Genomic DNA, 18,363 nt, shown 5'->3' on the forward strand with positions numbered 1-18,363 from the left:
GGCGGATCGGTGCGGCATCCGCAGTAATGCAGGCATTGCATCGGTCTGTCGTGGTAAAAAAGGAGCTGAGCCGCAAGGCGAAGCTCTCAATTTACCAGTCGATCTATGTTCCTACCCTCACCTATGGTCATGAGCTGTGGGTAGTGACCAAAAGAACGAGATCGCGAATACAAGTGGCTGAAATGAGTTTCCTCCGCAGGGTGTCTGGGCTTTCCCTTAAAGATAGGGTGAGAAGCTCAGTCATCCAGGAGGGGCTCAGAGTAGAGCCGCTGCTCCTCCGCATCGAGAGGAGTCAGATGAGGTGGCTCAGGCATCTGATCAGGATGCCTCCTGGACGCCTCCCTGGTGAGGTGTTCCGGGCACGTCTAACTGGGAGGAGGCCCCGGGGAAGACCCAGGACACGCTGGAGGGACTATGTCTCTCGACTGGCCTGGGAACGCCTTGGGATTCTCCCGGAAGAGCTAGAAGAAGTGGCCGGGGAGAGGGAAGTCTGGGCATCTCTGCTCAAGCTGCTGCCCCCGCGACCCGACCTCAGATAAGCGGGAGACAATGGATGGATGGATGGATGGATGGATCTTCAGTGTTGGTCGGGTTTCAGCTTTCCTTACCTTGGCCATGTCTCTGAGCACTAAACACCTTGTATTTCTAGGCACTACAGGTAGGTTACAGTTCTGGAATATGACAGCATTAGAGGATAACGGGTTCCTGGTTGCTTCACGTTTGATTCTTCTCAAATCTGTGGCAGTTAATTTACGTCTTTTTTTCTCAACACGTTTCTTGCGACCCTGTTGACTATTTGCAACAAAATGCTTGATGGTTCTATGATCACGCCCCAATATCTTAGCAATTTGGAGAGTGCTACATCCCTCTAAAAGACATTTTACAATTTTTGACTTTTCAGAGTCAGTTAAATCTCTTTTTTGACCCATTTTGCCTAAGGAAAAGAAGCTGCCTAATAATTATGCACACCTTGATATAGGGTGTTGGTCTCCTTAGGCCACACCATCCCTCATTACACAAATACATATCACCTGATATGCTTAAATCAAATAAGCATTCAAGTTTATACAGCTTGGAGATGGAATATATGCATGAAAATTATGATATGGTCAAAATACTCACTTGCCTAATAATTGTGCACACAGTGTATAGTTCCTTTTTAAAACACAGAAAAACAGGTAACATGATTCCCCCAATTAAAACTATCGGTTTAATTTTGTTCTCCTTATTTCAGTTTTTCATGCCTGAAGATAAACTTCCATATTTTTTAGATATTTCTTCCTATTTAAAATTGACATTCCTGTATGTGACCTTGTGGACTAGCTAGTAAGCCACAATAGGGTATTTCCTAATGCTAAAATGCTGCACTGTTGCAGACTAAATGGCTTACATCATAATTAATTTGTTAGGTTAGGTCACTAAGAGACAAGATATTGTGCCTTTTTTGTCTTTGCCATTGCTTTAATGTTTATGTCTACTTATAAAATAAACCAGACTCATACAAAAGGTGAATGACACTATATTACTGTCCAGTATCGGCATGTGCTTGCAATATTTCGTATTCTATTTAATCATAACATTTTTTAATGAATGCAGCATAATTCATTTGATGAGAACATATTCACAACCCCCGCTCCATTTAGACAATACCAGTTTTGTAAATGAATGTACTGACAGCAGTTCGGAAACACGGCAGGTAGTCTTCTCTCGAAACAACTCTACTCAATGGGTGCCAATTAAGCATTTTTTTATTTTTGTTATAAAGTAGGAATCTATGCAATTTATTAATGAAATTTTAAATACTTCAAACTTTCAGAGAATTATATTAAACAGTGAATTTTTGCTTGATTAAATCTGCAGTTTTTTTAATGCAACATATTTACTACTTTTCATCATGACCATAAAAATTTAAACTCTGTTGTGTTCCCCATTAGCTCTTTCAATATCAAAAGGCTAAAGAATGAACCCATTTTCAAATGTAACCAAATTATTTCTGGCATGGATTATTAAATCTGTACATCCTCATCCTGATGTAACGAAAAAAATACATTATTTTGGCAGGTTTTAGTTGACATCTTAACCTAATAAAAGGTAAACAAACCCCAAAACCTGGCAACCAGCTAAATTTACCTGTTAATTTTCCGTCACCACTGCAGTTGATATTTCTGAAAAGCAAATTATACTCTTCAGGTAGGCGTTCAACTAACAACAATAACATCAACAACGTTTTCTAAGTGCCCCACAGAAAGCTCTGATGACACTTCACTATTAATTACGTGAGCGTTCTTATATACATTTACAAAAAGCATCACAAATGCCTAATAGCAAGCGAGCAGGACTCAGTGTAAGTGTAAGGTTATACACTAGCATTTTGACAAACTGATTCAAAACACAAGAACTGGCTTGTATGAAAGCTTGTATAACAAAAACAAAGCATACAATATCGTTGGATGTGGAATAGCCCACTCTATTACAAAAATGCCCTCTTGATCCAGTTCCCAAGCATTCTGCTCACTTAACTGAATGAGGCTGATACACCATATGACCCACTGAAGAATGCATCAATTACATCACCCAGTGTACAAAATTTAAAAAAAAGATAGTGTTTTCATCGATTTTTTTTCCCTGATAGCAAAAATTCCTATGTCTAATTAGATAGCTACTTCCCTTTAATAAATGAGCAACTCTGGTTTCACTTGCTTTTCTTGGTAAATGAAGTCTATACATGATCAGTCTAGCCAGTGCAGGTTGCTAGTCACAAAGTATAAATTTTAAAAATCACCGAAAGCATAAACAATATTTAATTAGGGGAAAAAAATAGTAATAATTAAGACTGAAAAGAAAGTGTTTGAACATTAAAATGAAACCGTAAAAAGAGTGACCAGACATTTAACAACAAGGTTTATATAAGTATTACTAAACAACAGTGGCATTTTTGAGATGAAAATTCTGGTCAGGCCGTGGTAGATTTTTTCTTTATGTGTGCAGACTAATCTTACTTAAGTCCAGCACAGTAAAAATAGAAAAACCCAATGGCTATCACTGAGAACATGTAAAGAACGTCACCACCCATACAAAATGAAGGCAGTCTCCTAAGAAAAAACAGTTTGCTCTGCCCTGTGTTATATAGTTCTTCTGTGTCATCAGGCCAGTCCAGTTTGTCATCTATTTAATAAGATCTGTCTCTCTTTTGCTATTGTCTAGCGAAAAGTGCAAGTTTCCGTACCATTCACATCAAAAAAATAAAACAATGGGATATCAGTGCCAGGTCTTTCTTGAAAGACATCAAATAATTGTGAAACACTGTGACATCATCATCTGACAAAATACAGTAATACAGATTAAAACGATAAGTAAACTGAGAATCTCACAACCACCTACTAATCAGGAAAATCTGTTGGCTATGAACTGCCTAAATTGAAACAGCAAGCTTAGAATCAAACAGCTCTGAGGTTTGAAAAGGACAAGCCACAGTAACAAGGAAAGACCACATTTACTACACAACGCAGATAAATAACTCTTGGAGTGTTTGGCAGCAGTAGCACTAACCACCATGTTGCAAAGTGCTTGCTGGACAGTAGGAGGCCAGCAAGCAACTGAAAAAAAAAATGTTTTTTTTATGGTTCTATTCTTTTGCACCAGGACTCTGCATTTCTTTGAAACATGGATATCAGAGTGCTGGCTTCTTTTCCACAAAATGTAAGGCTTCCTTGGTTGCTTTTTCAAATTTAGTAATGTCTGGTAGTCCTCCAACAAAGGTGAGAGAAGATCAAGATGCCACTTATCTGAATTCTGAAACATGTAATGTCTTGTCCTGATATTGAGATGCTTTCTTTTTGTTTGTTTTTTTCAAGTAGACACACATCCAAGAATAAACCTTGTATACTGCACGGCCACTTGAGCTAGCCTCTCGGGGGTTTGGGGTGGGGGGGGTGAAACAGGCCTGCAGCACCTGGCACAAAGTCTTTTTTACATACTACAAAAAGTAATACTTTTCTAGATAAGAAAATACATTGAGTATATAATGGGAAAGTCAAATAAACTGCTTAATTAGACAAAGTTGAGAGTTGTTATAAATATTTAAATAATAAGTTTTACTACTGAGGGAATCTTATTATTTGTATAGCATGACATCTGCTGGGGCAGTGCCTCTCCAACACTTAATGCAAAAATACCACTGCTAAGCAAGGATACAAAATTAACCCATTATGTGATGTCTCATGATAAAAATAGATTCTGACTAGGTATCAAAATGTAAAAAAATATTAAAGTATAGTTGCTACAAATTAAAACATACCTATTCAATGTCAAACTTATGTTAGTTGAAAATAACATCATCAGCTGTACATAAAAAAGACAATACAAGCAGTTCCTTAAAGATGGCATTACTGATTATAGGTAAAATATGAGAGATTTATACAGATATAAATGTTAAGCATTACTAAGGCAAAACCATGCTACTGTAGTCTGGAACAAGTATACATTTTGGGCAAGAGATAATAACCTGTAGTGATACAAAAAACAGAAATAACATAAAAACCTTAACACATTTAATCCATTCCAGGGTTGTGTGGGACCAGAACCTATCCCAGCAGCATCTGGTATAAACCAGGAAACAACCCTGAACAGGGCACCAGACCATTGTCAGACCCACTCACACGCATGCACACACAAAAAGACACATGCTCACACTCGCACAGGGGGCAATTCAGAACTGCCAATTACCTTAATTTGCATATCTTTATGGATGAGGGAGGGAGAAGTGCCAAAAAGAGAAATACAGCACAAAATTATTTTAATATGAACTGAACTAGCCCCAAGGTTTTCTTGACTTGTACAACACTTAACAGCTAACATTTTATTGTTTAATGGAAGTACTCAATATTGTCCGGGTATATTTCTACAATGGATAAGGTAAGAAAACATATTTAAATGTAAAAACATTTTACCACTGCTGACTGAAATGCTAGTGTCCCAAAAGTCATCTGCTATACCTCTCTGATAACAGTCAATTTCTCTGCTCTCATGAGTATAGAATGTGTTCTTTTTGTATATAATTGGATTCCAAAATTGTAGTAACTCATTGCTTAGTTAGAACCATTGACACTACTTCTTTGCATTTCCTTGTTTACTGTGGTTTCACAAATAGATGTTTAATCCTACATTATTAAAATAAATGGCTTGTTGAATAATTGAATACATGAACTGAAAAACACATCTATAGCTGTGGTTCATAGACATTGCTGCAGATCTACTTACTATACTACTACTGCAGATTATTACAGGAAATAGTACCAGTGGTGGTTTTTGATAATGTTGTAAAGATGTTTCATATTTGATTAATTCAGAATTGATTTAAATTGGTACAAATCCTGATGTTGTATTGGCAACAGACCCTAAAATTAGAATTGACTCAGAATAAATGCCTACCATCAAGAAACTAACTCCATCCTTAATCATACACATTCTACCATAACAGTGACATGGCATGCACTAAATTGCATTTCATTCTGTTTCATCATGGCTGATCTTCACTGCACTTAGTAATATGGTGATGTGCAGTAGCATTGGCTTTTTCTAAAAATGTAAGATTTAGCTTAGATAAAAAAAAAAAATGGTGTCATCATTTAATTTCAGATTTATTGTCACATGTACACAGTAAAAATAAATTCATATCTGCACACAAGACAAACATGCACCACGCTACCAATGCCCTCCATAGGTTATGTAAAATGGTGTAAGGGGGGCGGAATTGGTTAGCGAAGCGAGCTGAGGGCGAAGTTACAATTGGAAATAAAAACAATTTCAAATGCCATGTCTCTGTTAAATGTTTCAAATGCATCACACCCCACAACCCCCCCACACAAACCTTTCATGATTATTATAGAAGAAGGCACATATTATTTTTAAAAATTTAAAAATAAAAAGTGTCTAGCTTTTTGTTTAAATTAAAACAGCTACAAATTTATCCAAAATATTTGGATTCTGAAGAAATGCTTGGCCATAATTAAGTTTACCCCAGGACTAGAAACATTAAGCGTGTCTCTACACTAAATATTGTACATTATAAAGACTAAAAAATAACATCTCTAAATAAGAGGGATCAGTAGTGTTTTATTAATCCATTTTGAAAATGTGTTTGCTTGTGGACTGGAAAAAATGTACAGTAATTCAACCAAACAACATTTCTTAACAAGTCATCATTATTGAAGGTACAATTTGCTAAACAGTTAAAAGTCCATCAATTGTCCATACACCTGATAAATGTGCCTTTGTGACAATCTTAACTTGGCCACTGGGCCATGCTAATGTCCCATGATAGCATTCTTGCGAGTTGAAATACTGTTAACAGATGTTTGTTGGATACACACTAAAATGTATGTACTGTATTAGTATTTAATTTAACCTGTGCTAACAAATCACAAGTGTAGTCTATCATTGTTTTCATGATTCTAAAATTGGACCAATAAAAGGTGAAATGCTTTGCTCAGTGTCAAAGAACATGTCAGAAATGAGAAACAAGCCAGTTGCTTCAAGACAAGTGAATTGTTGCCACTAATAAAACTTTTGCCGTCTGAAGATATAGTCAACAATTTGTCTAACAAAACCACCTCAATATTCTAGTACAACACTACACAGATATTTCATAGTTCATAACTTAAAATATACAGACTGTAAAAATAAAAATACACTGCAATTTAAGAAAAACACATACCGTAAACTGCAGTGCATATGTTTATCTGACCATTTTAAAAATATTTCTTTGCTCTGGGGCAGTTAGTGAAGAGGGAAGGAAGTTCCATAGAGAAAGCTGTACAAATAAAATTAAATGTTCAATGGGTAGATGGAGATTATTTGGAAATTTGTTTAATTTTTCATTTTGAATTTTTGTTTTTGGTATTTTATGTAACTTGTAGGAATGTTTGTTCATTAGTATTTCAGCTTTAATTTGAAAAACTCTTTGGCTTTTGTAAAGAACGTAACTTAATACTAGAGCCAGACATTTCCAGAATCATAAACCAAAGCCTGTTTAAACTACATGACTTTTCCGGTGATTTTCAATTATAGCCATTATATACATAATCTAATAGACAGTTGCAACATGCACCTACGATTTACAGTCATGTAGTTAAACATCCCTAGCAATTCAGTCAGACTGATTTGCAACTCCCCCAACAAAACCAAACAGGTTTAATGTTTGTCTTAAAGTCATAAGGTCGAGCATTTGCGTGTGTGTGAGAGATGTCATCTAATGACTACTCAATCAGAAGTACCATATATACAGTGCAGAAAGAAGGAAGACAGGTGCTGAGGACCGCACAAACAGTAGAGAGGCTTGCCTCTATGATGCCTTGTGTTTGTCGTATGGCTGAAATCACAATACCTAAAAATACATTCACAGAGGCACTGGCACTGTCAGGAAGTGCAATATCTGGCTGTCATAATTCATTGAGCTAGTGATTCTTTGGAAATTTGAAGCTGTACTAAAAATTGTCACAGAGTTGGATAATTTATCAATCCCTGCAAATTCCCGTTGTGTAATCCAACATTCTACAGTGAAAACTTTAACATACTCTCTGACCAGAAATCATGTAATGTGCTACAGCCTTAAGCTGGCACAATAACAAAACAAACACAATACCTAAGAAATTAACACAGACTTTTACATATATGAATTCCATAGCGCAAAACAAAAGAAGGTTGACTTACCATTCTTCTGAGCGGCAGCAAACTCTGAGCCTCCCATTTTCTTAAAGACAGGAAACGTATTAGGCTCTGGAAGTCGATTGCCTGTTAACAGTGCCTTTTGCAACTTGATGCGACCTTCTAAAATTTGGTCCCATAAAACTGAAAAAAAAAAATTAAAATTACAATTTATTTTACATCCCCTCGAAAGTTAACCAGAGTAACATCCCTCTGTCTTCAGTCAATACTATTAGTCTGAGCATTTCTTTTGAAACAAAAACATCAGAAGTTGCAACTAAGTGGAAAATTTTACTATACAAAATATTCCATTTTCACTTCATCAGTTTTTTTTGTGTATTATATTTTTAAAAAATTTTTGAAATTTCTTTGGCCACTTTCTTATTTGTTCTACAGTTTATTAGTTACATCACATACAGAAGATAAGCCCACCCACGAATAAGTCAACCCTCAAATTTTTAACCAAAATACATGAAAAATGTGTCACACACAGATAAGCCAAATGTGACAATGTAAAACAAAATTATTTCTGGAAAACATAACATTAATTTTTAAATAACAAGTAACTAAACACAATATTCTGCGGTGGGTTGGCACCCTGCCCGGGATTGGTCCCTGCCTTGTGCCCTGTGTTGGCTGGGATTGGCTCCGGCAGACCCCCCGTGACCCTGTGTTCGGATTCAGCGGGTTGGAAAATGGATGGCTGGATGGATAAACACAATATTTATTTTATTGAAGGAAAAACGTATTACTTAAAAAAATGCATTACTCCTTTACTATGGAAGTTTCTAAAAAAAAAAAAAAAAAAGCATTATTTTGCAGAATATTGCTTTTTTAAGACATTACCTGCCGCCTTGTAACATCATGTACACATGTGATCTGGCCATTTGGTAACAACTAGTGAGGAAGTTAAGCACTTGTGTAGACTGCATTCAAGTGAAAAGAACTGAACAAAAGTTACAGGTGAAGATTTTATCCTGCATGCACTGAAGGATACATTTATTCCGCCCAGTTTAGGGTAATAGGGAGACAGTGATTATCGCACTGTGCAAGGCAAAAAGCAAACATAGTAAGCTGGTCCTATACACACAATCACACAACCAAGTAGAAAAGAATGTGTTACAGTCCAGTAACAGAAACCTATAAATAAAGCATTAATACTTTTAATCCAGCTGTTTGCTACAGATATTTTGAAACTGTGTGATCTGGTGGTGCAGCTGCTATTGTTCATACTGCAAATCTTCAGGGGCTCATGTTGGGGATGGAAAAAGGAGATACATGTTATTCAGTTCACCACACACGAAGGACTAAAGGCTTTTATAAAAGGACAAGGGTGTTGTAACGTGTTAGCCATTATGAATGTAGTGAAACGTCAAACAAAATGACACCTTTTATTGGGTAACTAAAAAGATTACAATATGCAAGCTTTCGAGGCAACTCAGGCCCCAACTCTTGCCTGAAAACTTGCATACTGTAATCTTTTTAGTCAGCCAATAAAAGGTGTCATTTTGCTTGACTTTTCACTACATAAAAGGACAAATCTGACCATGTTTCTGGTCAGTTTCATAAAGGTTTCTATACAAACATATGATTCAGTAACAAAAGATGGTCAGTGAAGTGTGCAGTTTTTTATACTAAAGAAGAAAAATTAATGCAAAATTAAGACAATGTAACACATTACTTTTTTTAGTAAGTAATGAAACTATGTTTTTAAAAATAACGTTCCCCAACACTATTGGCAGATATTGGTCTTTAATATTGCAGCAACTCTGCTGTGACTACTGTGCATGCTGTGGCAAAGAGCTGAGCCAGGACAAGAAGGTATCATATGCAAAAAAAGAAGCACCAGCAGGGGCAATAGGAGGGGTATGAGTAGACAGCACCAACCAATGAGCAAAGGGAGAAAACCGCCTGGAAAGGATATGAGAGAGAGAAGGAGGGTGGTGATATACTTGTAGTAGGAGTGTGGTAATGTAGTCAAAGACATATGATTTTTGATTGACTGCACTTCAATTTAAGTATGGCTGTAAAGTCAATCTTATCCTCTTTAATAAAATCCCTGTGTGCGTCCATGTGTCCGTGTCTTCTGGTGAAGTGCACATGCGTGGGGCAGTCTTTAATAAAGGACATCATTGCTGGGGAAAGTGTTGATTGGGTACTCACGGCCGTGCACATAAAATCCATTGCTGGGGAGACGCCACACATACAATAATCAGCTGCACGCCAGCACAGATTAAAATACTTGCTGGGGAACTGCACAGTACTTGGTGGAGAGACGCTACAGCCACGATTATCAGCTACACACCACATATTACATCAGTTCCTGGGGAGATTCTGCTGATTGCCCACTGTTGTGACAGAAAATTAAACGCATATTATGGACAAGGCGGAAGTACAGGGAAGGGTGGAATGAGTGGCAGAGTCACCGGCCTCTAGCAGATGCTTCAAAGGCTGCCTGACGCGTCACACAAGACAGAGAGGACGGGACCTATAAAATATTGCACGACCGATCCAATCGGATTTTGGGAAATGAGGGAACACCTAAAACATAAGGCACGAAAAATCCAATCGGGTACTGATATGCGGAGACCAGCTTCCCCAAAGAGGTGGGATTAGTGTGTGTTGTTGTGTAAGTGTTCACTCTGAGGATGTCAGATATGCGATTAAGAAGCTTGGCCCGGTAAAGTGTAAAGTATGAGTCATTGAAGGGGTTCCCCAAAGACGTGGGATTAGTGTGTGCTGTTGTGCAAGTGTTCACTCTGAGGATGTCAGATTTGCGATTAAAAAGCTTGGCCTGGTAAAGTGTAAAGTGTCAGTCATTGAAGGGGTTTTCCTAAATATATGAATTTTAATGATATTACAATAGGATGACTTTTAAAAGTAGATTTATTTTCGCGCACATAAAATCCGTTGCTGGGGAGACGCCACACATACAATAATCAGCTCCACGCCAGCACAGATTAAAATACTTGCTGGGGAACTGCAGAGTACTTGCTGGAGAGACGCCACAGCAAGCTAAAATAAAGAGAGACAGGATAGGAGATCTTCAAACAGACATAACACCTCAATCAACAGCCACAGAGGAGAGGATGAATGTAATATTAATTATACTTACTGTATTGTCATAAACGTTTCTATTTTATTTTTATTATTTTACTTTAGGCTTCTTACAAAAATATTTTTGACAAAAAAAAATTAAGACAAGAAACAGAATGAGGTCAAGGTCCCTTGCCATTTAATATAGACTGTTCCTACTAATGTTTATGCACTACTGTTCTAGCGCCCGTTATTGTAACGGGCTTAATGTCTAGTAGATAGATATTCCAAAAACAGATTGTGGGGGTGCCAGCTAAGTAAAGTAAACCCAGACTCATTGGCTAATAAACACAGCATTAAATACAGTATTATGCAGTAAGTAACCAATGCTGACAAATAAATTAGTCTTTGGCCACTACTCACTGTCTAACACTATGTTCAAACATGCTTCATGTAAAATTGAATTAGCCTTCCCAGGACTTTGAAAAGTATTAATTAACCTGCTTTAAATATGTTATGTTACTTACTCAGCTGGTCCTTCACTGCCTTCCCTTTCTCAACTTCCTTATTCACATGTTCTTCTGAGAAAGTCTTCACATCATTGCTCTCTTGATCATCTTCATTCCCACTTTCTTCAACATCCTCATCACCATTATCTTCCTCACTATCTCCCGATCCCTTCTCATTTTCTGATTCATCCTCATCTTCTTCCACACTGCTTCCCAGACTCACAGACTTCCCAGACTCAGGCTTGTGATCAGGACTTTTCATTTGATCATCCAGTACCTTAACCCCTTCATTACTTTCATCTAATTCCGAGTTATAATCAGCAGACAGCAGACTATTTTCCTCAGATAATGTTTCAATGTCCTCTTGTGATTCATTTTCTTCCCCTGCAAAAATAAGCATAATTGCTCTTAGCAGTCATCAAAGGTTCAAACATTTAATTAAACATTTATCTAGCAATGCAAGTTAAACTTAAAATGTTATCATTCCCAGTGGCCTGCAAACATGTTACATTCAACTGGCATATGTCAAACTCATGAACAGGAATGGAATTTTAAACTAAGCACCCACAGTTATAATGTGACAACTTTGAAAACACCTTTCAATTTTACAGTTGGTGCAAAAGAAGGATGCCACAATGGTTACAGATTTGACCTGGGAGATGGTCGACCTATAATCTAAATTTAGTAAAATTTAAAGAAAAGGCCCAATATTGTGAAATGTAGCTGACGTGGCTAGTAGCTTGAAATTGATTATCAATGCCTCATGTTTAAATTACAAATCTCTACATTAATCCAGGCATCTCTCTCCCTGGGAAAGCTGGGATTTAATTAACAAGGCTGTTTCACTCTCAATGCCCAAAAGAATACACCTAGAAACTAATAGTGATAGAAAACAAGTTTAAAAGAAATATCTTCATAAATAGTGTCACTTCATGTTGGAGCTGGACAATCAGAATTTTAAAAGTCAATACATTCTATAACCTGAGCTTAACTGACGAAAACTGCATTTTTTTAAAACAGGATATTAAAATACACATATAATTCTTATATTCTGTACGCAGTCAGTCTCTGTAGTTTGTTAACATATATTATTGCATTAATAAAACTACAATGTATTGCATACTACTTTATACATATAGTTTTCGAGTAACATTTGACTAGCAATAGCATATTATTTTCAATAAAACAAAGAAGGCAATAGTACCTTAAGAAAAAAGAAAAATATATCAGCTGCCTATGCAGCTGTAGTAGTCTAAACTGTCATATTTATCCTATACCTAAATCTACTTGTCACTTCCATGCAAGTAGTAAAATACTTGTATTTAAAAAAAATAAAATAAAATAAAAACACAAGGGCTGTATTAAACCAAGATTACAAAAAAAAACAAAAAACAAAACACCAAATGTTTGTTCTTGATGACTAACGAAAGCTAGGACCTGATCAATAACATTATTCAAGGTGTACTCACGTTTGTCCACATGTAACCCTAACCCCCCAAGTCTAGTTTGTTTGACTAATGTGATTGCTCTGTGCTGGGCCAACCATACTGTGCCCTGGCTGGCTCGGAAGAGGTAGGCCTGGGCACGGTTCAGTAGGATTCAGAAACAGTGTGATTGCTAAACATGTCCAAGCACAGAATACACAAATGATGTCAAAGATGTGACAGGTCAGTAACACGTTTCTCATTTCAAATGATTCCATTTGAGTTAAAAATAAAGAGTTTTATTCTCACCTTACAGATGAACATGAATTGCAGCTGGCACGAAAAGCTGCAAAGTTCTCCCTTAACATCATTTGTCTATCTATTATAAAAAGAACTCCTGTCCTGGAAAGCAAAAAGCAAGTCTACGATACATGATTTTCTCGGAAGACATTTTAAAGACCCACAAGACCAAAGACACACCCTACTTACAATCTATCAAATAGGACAATAGGCAGCAAAACATTCAGTCTTGTGAAGGATTTGAGCACACACAGATCCAGGGCTCTCAGCGCATATAAAGCGTATAAGGACAGTATGTTATAAATTAAATATCGACATATAAGCGAAGAAAAAAGCAGCGCAGAGAAAAGAGACTCAAATGCGTTGGACAGAAAAAACATCAAAAAAGAATAATCGAGGTGCAAATTCGGAAAATAAGGAAAGTAATTATCAGCCCGGAACAAGTGGAATTGAAAAAAAAAGCACGTCCAATCCGGCTCAGAATTAAATGACAGTGAGTAAAAGACAAAGTAGAACTTCATAAAGATGTTTACAAACGTTGGCGCTAAACACAAGCAGAGCAGGTTAGAGACAATGAAACCAGGGAAATTAGAAAGGCTCAAAAAGGCGCTATACACGTGGAGAAAGTTAAAGGATATGAAAGTAGGAAAATTAGAAAATATAAAAAAGTAAAGATTGCAGTAGTGCAAACAAACTGCCTCATTTAACTATGCACCAGTCTAACTTTGGTTTTGCACAATAATTACTACACTATTGCACCTTAACACTTAATTCTACTTTATTCACATAATTGTACTTATTTATTATGTTCTACTATACTGTTATCTTTCAATCTATGACTTTTTGTTAATCTAACTGATATTCTTCTAACTTTGCACAGTTTTTGATAAGCAGATCAGGATGCATTTCACTGCGTGTTGTCCTGTATAACTATGCATGTGACAAATAAAGAATCTTGAGAATTTCAAAAACGAAGTTTACCGCACATGCATTTATTGGTTACTTTGTTAATGTATATATATTTATCTGTCTGCTTATTTAAAAACCTAAATTTACCCCAGGAGTCAAAAACGTTCTGTCTAGCCCTTGTACAAAAACATAGACAAAAGCTGGGGTATCACCTTGGTGATGTACTTTTGGAACTGTGAGAGGAAAATAGCACGACCTTACAGACAGGAGTCCAATGCAGAATTCTACTTACTTTTTTACTTTGTAAAAAAAAAATTATTAACTGCTGATGATGTAGATCATTTTGTCTATGCTGAAATTCCAAACAGAGAAACCTATCCTGACCTCATTAAAAAGATTCAGCATATTGGGACTCGCAAGATTACAAATATTGTTTTTACAGAAGTTCTGAAATAAAAGTGAAGCTAATGAAATAGCATCAATTCAAAGAAAAAAAGTCTTAAAAGTGTGTATCCAGAAAACCAAATACGGGGGTTGGCGAGCGAAGCCCCCTAGTCTCCATAAAAATCTTCTTGTATGTGTAGCACAATTACAGCTAAACAGCAAAATTCTGAGTTGCACATTCAACAAATCTGTAAGCGGGCAGAACATTACCCTGCCCAACACATCTCCAAATAAACAAAAAATAAGGAAGATCATTTTGACATGCCTGCTGTCACTCCATGTTTGGATCTTGTTTTACTTTACACAAAGTTGCACGGTGATGACGAAAGTGTACCTGGGCTCAGAACGTTAAGTGGAATGTGTGTGCAGGCCACTGGGAAAAGTTGGAAGGGGGACAATTGCGCTTGGGCATGGTATAATAATAAATAATAATAATTCATTACATTTATATAGCGCTTTTCTCAGTACTCAAAGCGCTATCCACACAGGTAGGAACCGGGAAGCGAACCCACAACCTTCCACAGTCTCCTTACTGCAAAGCAGCAGCACTACCACTGCGCCACCTGTGGTATGGAACAGACATACCTAGTGTGAGTGCACCCTAGGTGCTCCATTTAAAAGGATAACTCCCAGGTCTCAGTTCCATACAAAAGCATAACACTGATTAGAAGATGGGTTTACCCTTGTTTCATAAAAACTACTTTTTTAAACTATGTAGGTTTGTAAAGTTAAAAAAAAATGACTACTAAAAAGACTGAAAACTTGTTAACAGGCATTAATGTTCACAGGTGTTTCCAGGAACCCCTGTATAAAAATGTAACAATGACAATGAAACAAAATGAAAAGTAGGCACATCCTGAATCTGGTGCTAAAGGCACATAGTGGCAAGTGCTACACAAAAAGGTGAGAGCGATGGCTCAGCTGATGTCAACAGGAAACACTCCACTTGCAGTGATTACAGTTGGTCTCTGTGCATCAGAGAATGGAAGCTCTTCTATTGTTCTCACTTTAGAGTAATAACTTTTGAGGACCTTTGTGAAGGCCATGTCACATCAGATGACTTTTCTAGAAATTTTCATTTCGGAGTCGGAGTCAGTTGCAGCACACTCCTGTGTCCACTAGTCACCAACTTGCTCGAACTGGTGACTCACCCCAATAAATTCGTCTTTATTTGTAGGGGCGGGCTGTGTGTGCATGAGAGCTCACCTGGAAGTACAATACATATAATGCAGATATGAAGAGAAAGAAACTCAGGTGTTTTAGACCTTGAAAACAACAGAGAAACTCATCTATTTGATGTCTTGTGTTTATGTTCCATGATGGAATGGAAAATTTGGGGTAAGAAAAAAAAAAAAAAGGGCAAGATTGTGGTGGAACTTGCTGTACCTGTAACAACTTTGCATGAGAACTGGCTCCATCAGGCTGCATTAAATTGGCTGTCACAAAACTTTAGAAATGTGCTAGAAAAGAATTTTTCTGGTGGTGAGATCAACAGCTGCAGTGTAACATATCCCCTGGCTACAAATCATGTAATGTGACATCTGGTTAACAAGATATCACAGGTTCATAGCTGACCACTGGCTGGCAGTAACGACAGTACAAATTTTTTGGCCTAGGACAGATGGTGGTGTGATTCCACCAAATGAAACATTTGATGCTGTCATCAACAATTACACTGTAGACAAAAGGGGGTTTAGCAGCAGGGCTGTGCAAAAAAAAAGGAGATTAAGAGCCCAAAGAATGTCACCAGGAAATGCTCTGCAGTGAACACAGACAGTCTCTATGCAGCCAGAAAAGGTAATTCTCCTATTGCTCTTGCTTTAGAGAAACTACTTTTGAAATCCTTTTTTAATCCAAACATCAAAGGCTCACTAAAGACCACTGGCAGTTACCAGCAAAGTAAAATGTATGACCAGGGAAAGATTGTGGTATAAATTCAAAACAAAATAAGGCATAAGAAAATCTCACCTGCAAATGGAGTATTTTCTTCATATACTCATGAGAATAGTTATAGTGACTTGTTTATATTTTTCTGTTCTATTTCAGCTCAATTTCTTTCTTGTGCAGGTAGTTTTATATGTAGGGCATTCATACAGTATGTAACCCTCACCTAAAGTGATACTTCTAAATGGTTATAACATTTACTTAAAGCTTTATTTTTCGTTTCTCAGCTGTAAAAAACGCTGTCACACCAGTTATGTGATCTCCTTAACTGAATGTATTGTGAGTAGTTTAAAGTTTATACAAGCAGACCACTTCAGAAGTAAATAGAAAGCATTGACTATTGATGGACATTCTTATATTTTTCAGTGAATCAAGTCACTTGGCTCATAATAAAAAGAAGGATTTGCTGGCCACCAAACTGGATTATACTATTTTTAACGGTTAATAAAATTTTCCAATATTATGACTTATGTTGTTTATGTAATTAAATTGCATTCAAATGGCACTTCTTTTACAATGGTCACTCATTTAATTTGCTAGCTTACTGTCTTCTTCTCCCTATGCTTTTGTCTTGGTCTTCAGAGACTACTAATGTTAGAAGTTAGTGTTAAGTCTTATGACAAGTTGGAGTCTGGGAGATATGCAAGTTTGAAGTTTTCAGTAGGCTATCAAGTCTAATAAATATTTATTCCAAGTGTATGTGTGTGAAGAAAACCTAAAATCCAAGTGAAAATTACCCTTGACATGTTTCCAAATATATACCCATGTTCTTGGTGAACTCATGTTAAAGCAGAGGTGTTACACTCAAGATCCAGCCCTTGTACTTTTTAATGAAGTTTCTTCAATATTAAAAACATGTTACATGCAGCCTAAGATAACGGTTTGTTTTCTCAAAGAACCATCTTTAATGTATATTTCTTATTAATATAGGGCTGTGCAGTTAATTTTTTACAGTTAATTAACTTTCAATTACATTGACTTGCAATAATTATGAAAACAATATAATTGAGATAAAATGATCACTGTGTTGCATTTCATTTCACAATGATGCTCCTGTTTTGCCTTGTCTTACAAATCCAACGTACACTGTTTCAAGAACATGCTTTTGCCATTCCCTAAAAGCTCAAACTCACTTCCCACCAGATTGTGGCATGTTCAACTCAGCTTGAGCCAAGATGATGGAAAGAGAGCCTTTAGTCCCCAAGAAAGCTAAAACTAATTCAACTGTTTAGAAACACTTTGATTTCAAGGAGTCTGACAAGGAACAACAAATATATACTGTGCAAAATTTATTACACGGAGGTGTTTTTGTGCCACGCAGTAATAAGATGAATTTAAATTAATCAATCAGTGTTCTATGAACAAGCGATAAATGAATTAAAAAAAAAACCAGAGAAAAGCCATCTTGTTTTCTTTCACTGCAACACAGTCATCGATTAAAGACACTTTTTATAATGCAACTGCCAGCACCTATCCATCCATCATTCAAAAACAAACAAATAACAGACAACTTCATGTTCTTCCTAGCTAAAGACATGTGTCCAATTAGCACTGTTAACAACCAGGAATTCAAGAAACTAGTAAACACTTTTGGATAGTGTTATGCAATGCCATCACAACACCATTTCACTGCCTACCCTTACAATAAATGTCATAAGGAAGATGCAAGTGATGTGTCTACAACAAAATACTTTGCCACCACAACGTACATATAGTCAAGCCACACCACAGAGTCTTACACAAGTCATACTTTTCATTACATCGACAATTTTTTCAGTTTGAAGATGAAGTGTCTTCAAACAGTGTTTTCTCCAGAAGACAACACGGGGCAAAACTTTGCCCATGTACCGAGGGAAGTTATGGCTGCTTGGGGATTATAGGAGGAAAAGCTGTCCGTATCACCATGGACAATGCTTCGAAACATAAAGCTGGCAGCTGACGTCAATGGATGTACCAGGCTCCAGTGCTTCAGGCACAGACTCCACTTGGCCAGAGGTGAGTAGAACTCCTTCCTTCCAATTGCGTGTAATATGTGATGATTTAACTGTGTGTAATATGAGATTTTAATAAAAATAAGGAATTAGCATAGGTCT

General features: G+C 36.8%; 1 protein-coding gene across 1 annotated transcript in view; it reads right to left on the minus strand.

The window, feature by feature from the left end:
- The window catches only part of aatf (apoptosis antagonizing transcription factor), a 165,284-nt gene that overhangs the window by 135,153 nt on the left and 11,768 nt on the right, over positions 1 to 18,363 (minus strand). The window contains exons 3-4 of the mRNA XM_028807067.2: positions 11,268 to 11,633; positions 7,711 to 7,848 (exon numbers count right to left, since the gene is read on the minus strand). Of these exons, the coding sequence (XP_028662900.1) occupies positions 7,711 to 7,848; positions 11,268 to 11,633 (504 nt within the window). The remainder of the gene's footprint in view (positions 1 to 7,710; positions 7,849 to 11,267; positions 11,634 to 18,363) is intronic.

This window comes from Erpetoichthys calabaricus, chromosome 8 (genome assembly GCF_900747795.2).
Source record: "Erpetoichthys calabaricus chromosome 8, fErpCal1.3, whole genome shotgun sequence".
NCBI classification, from domain to species: domain Eukaryota; kingdom Metazoa; phylum Chordata; class Cladistia; order Polypteriformes; family Polypteridae; genus Erpetoichthys; species Erpetoichthys calabaricus.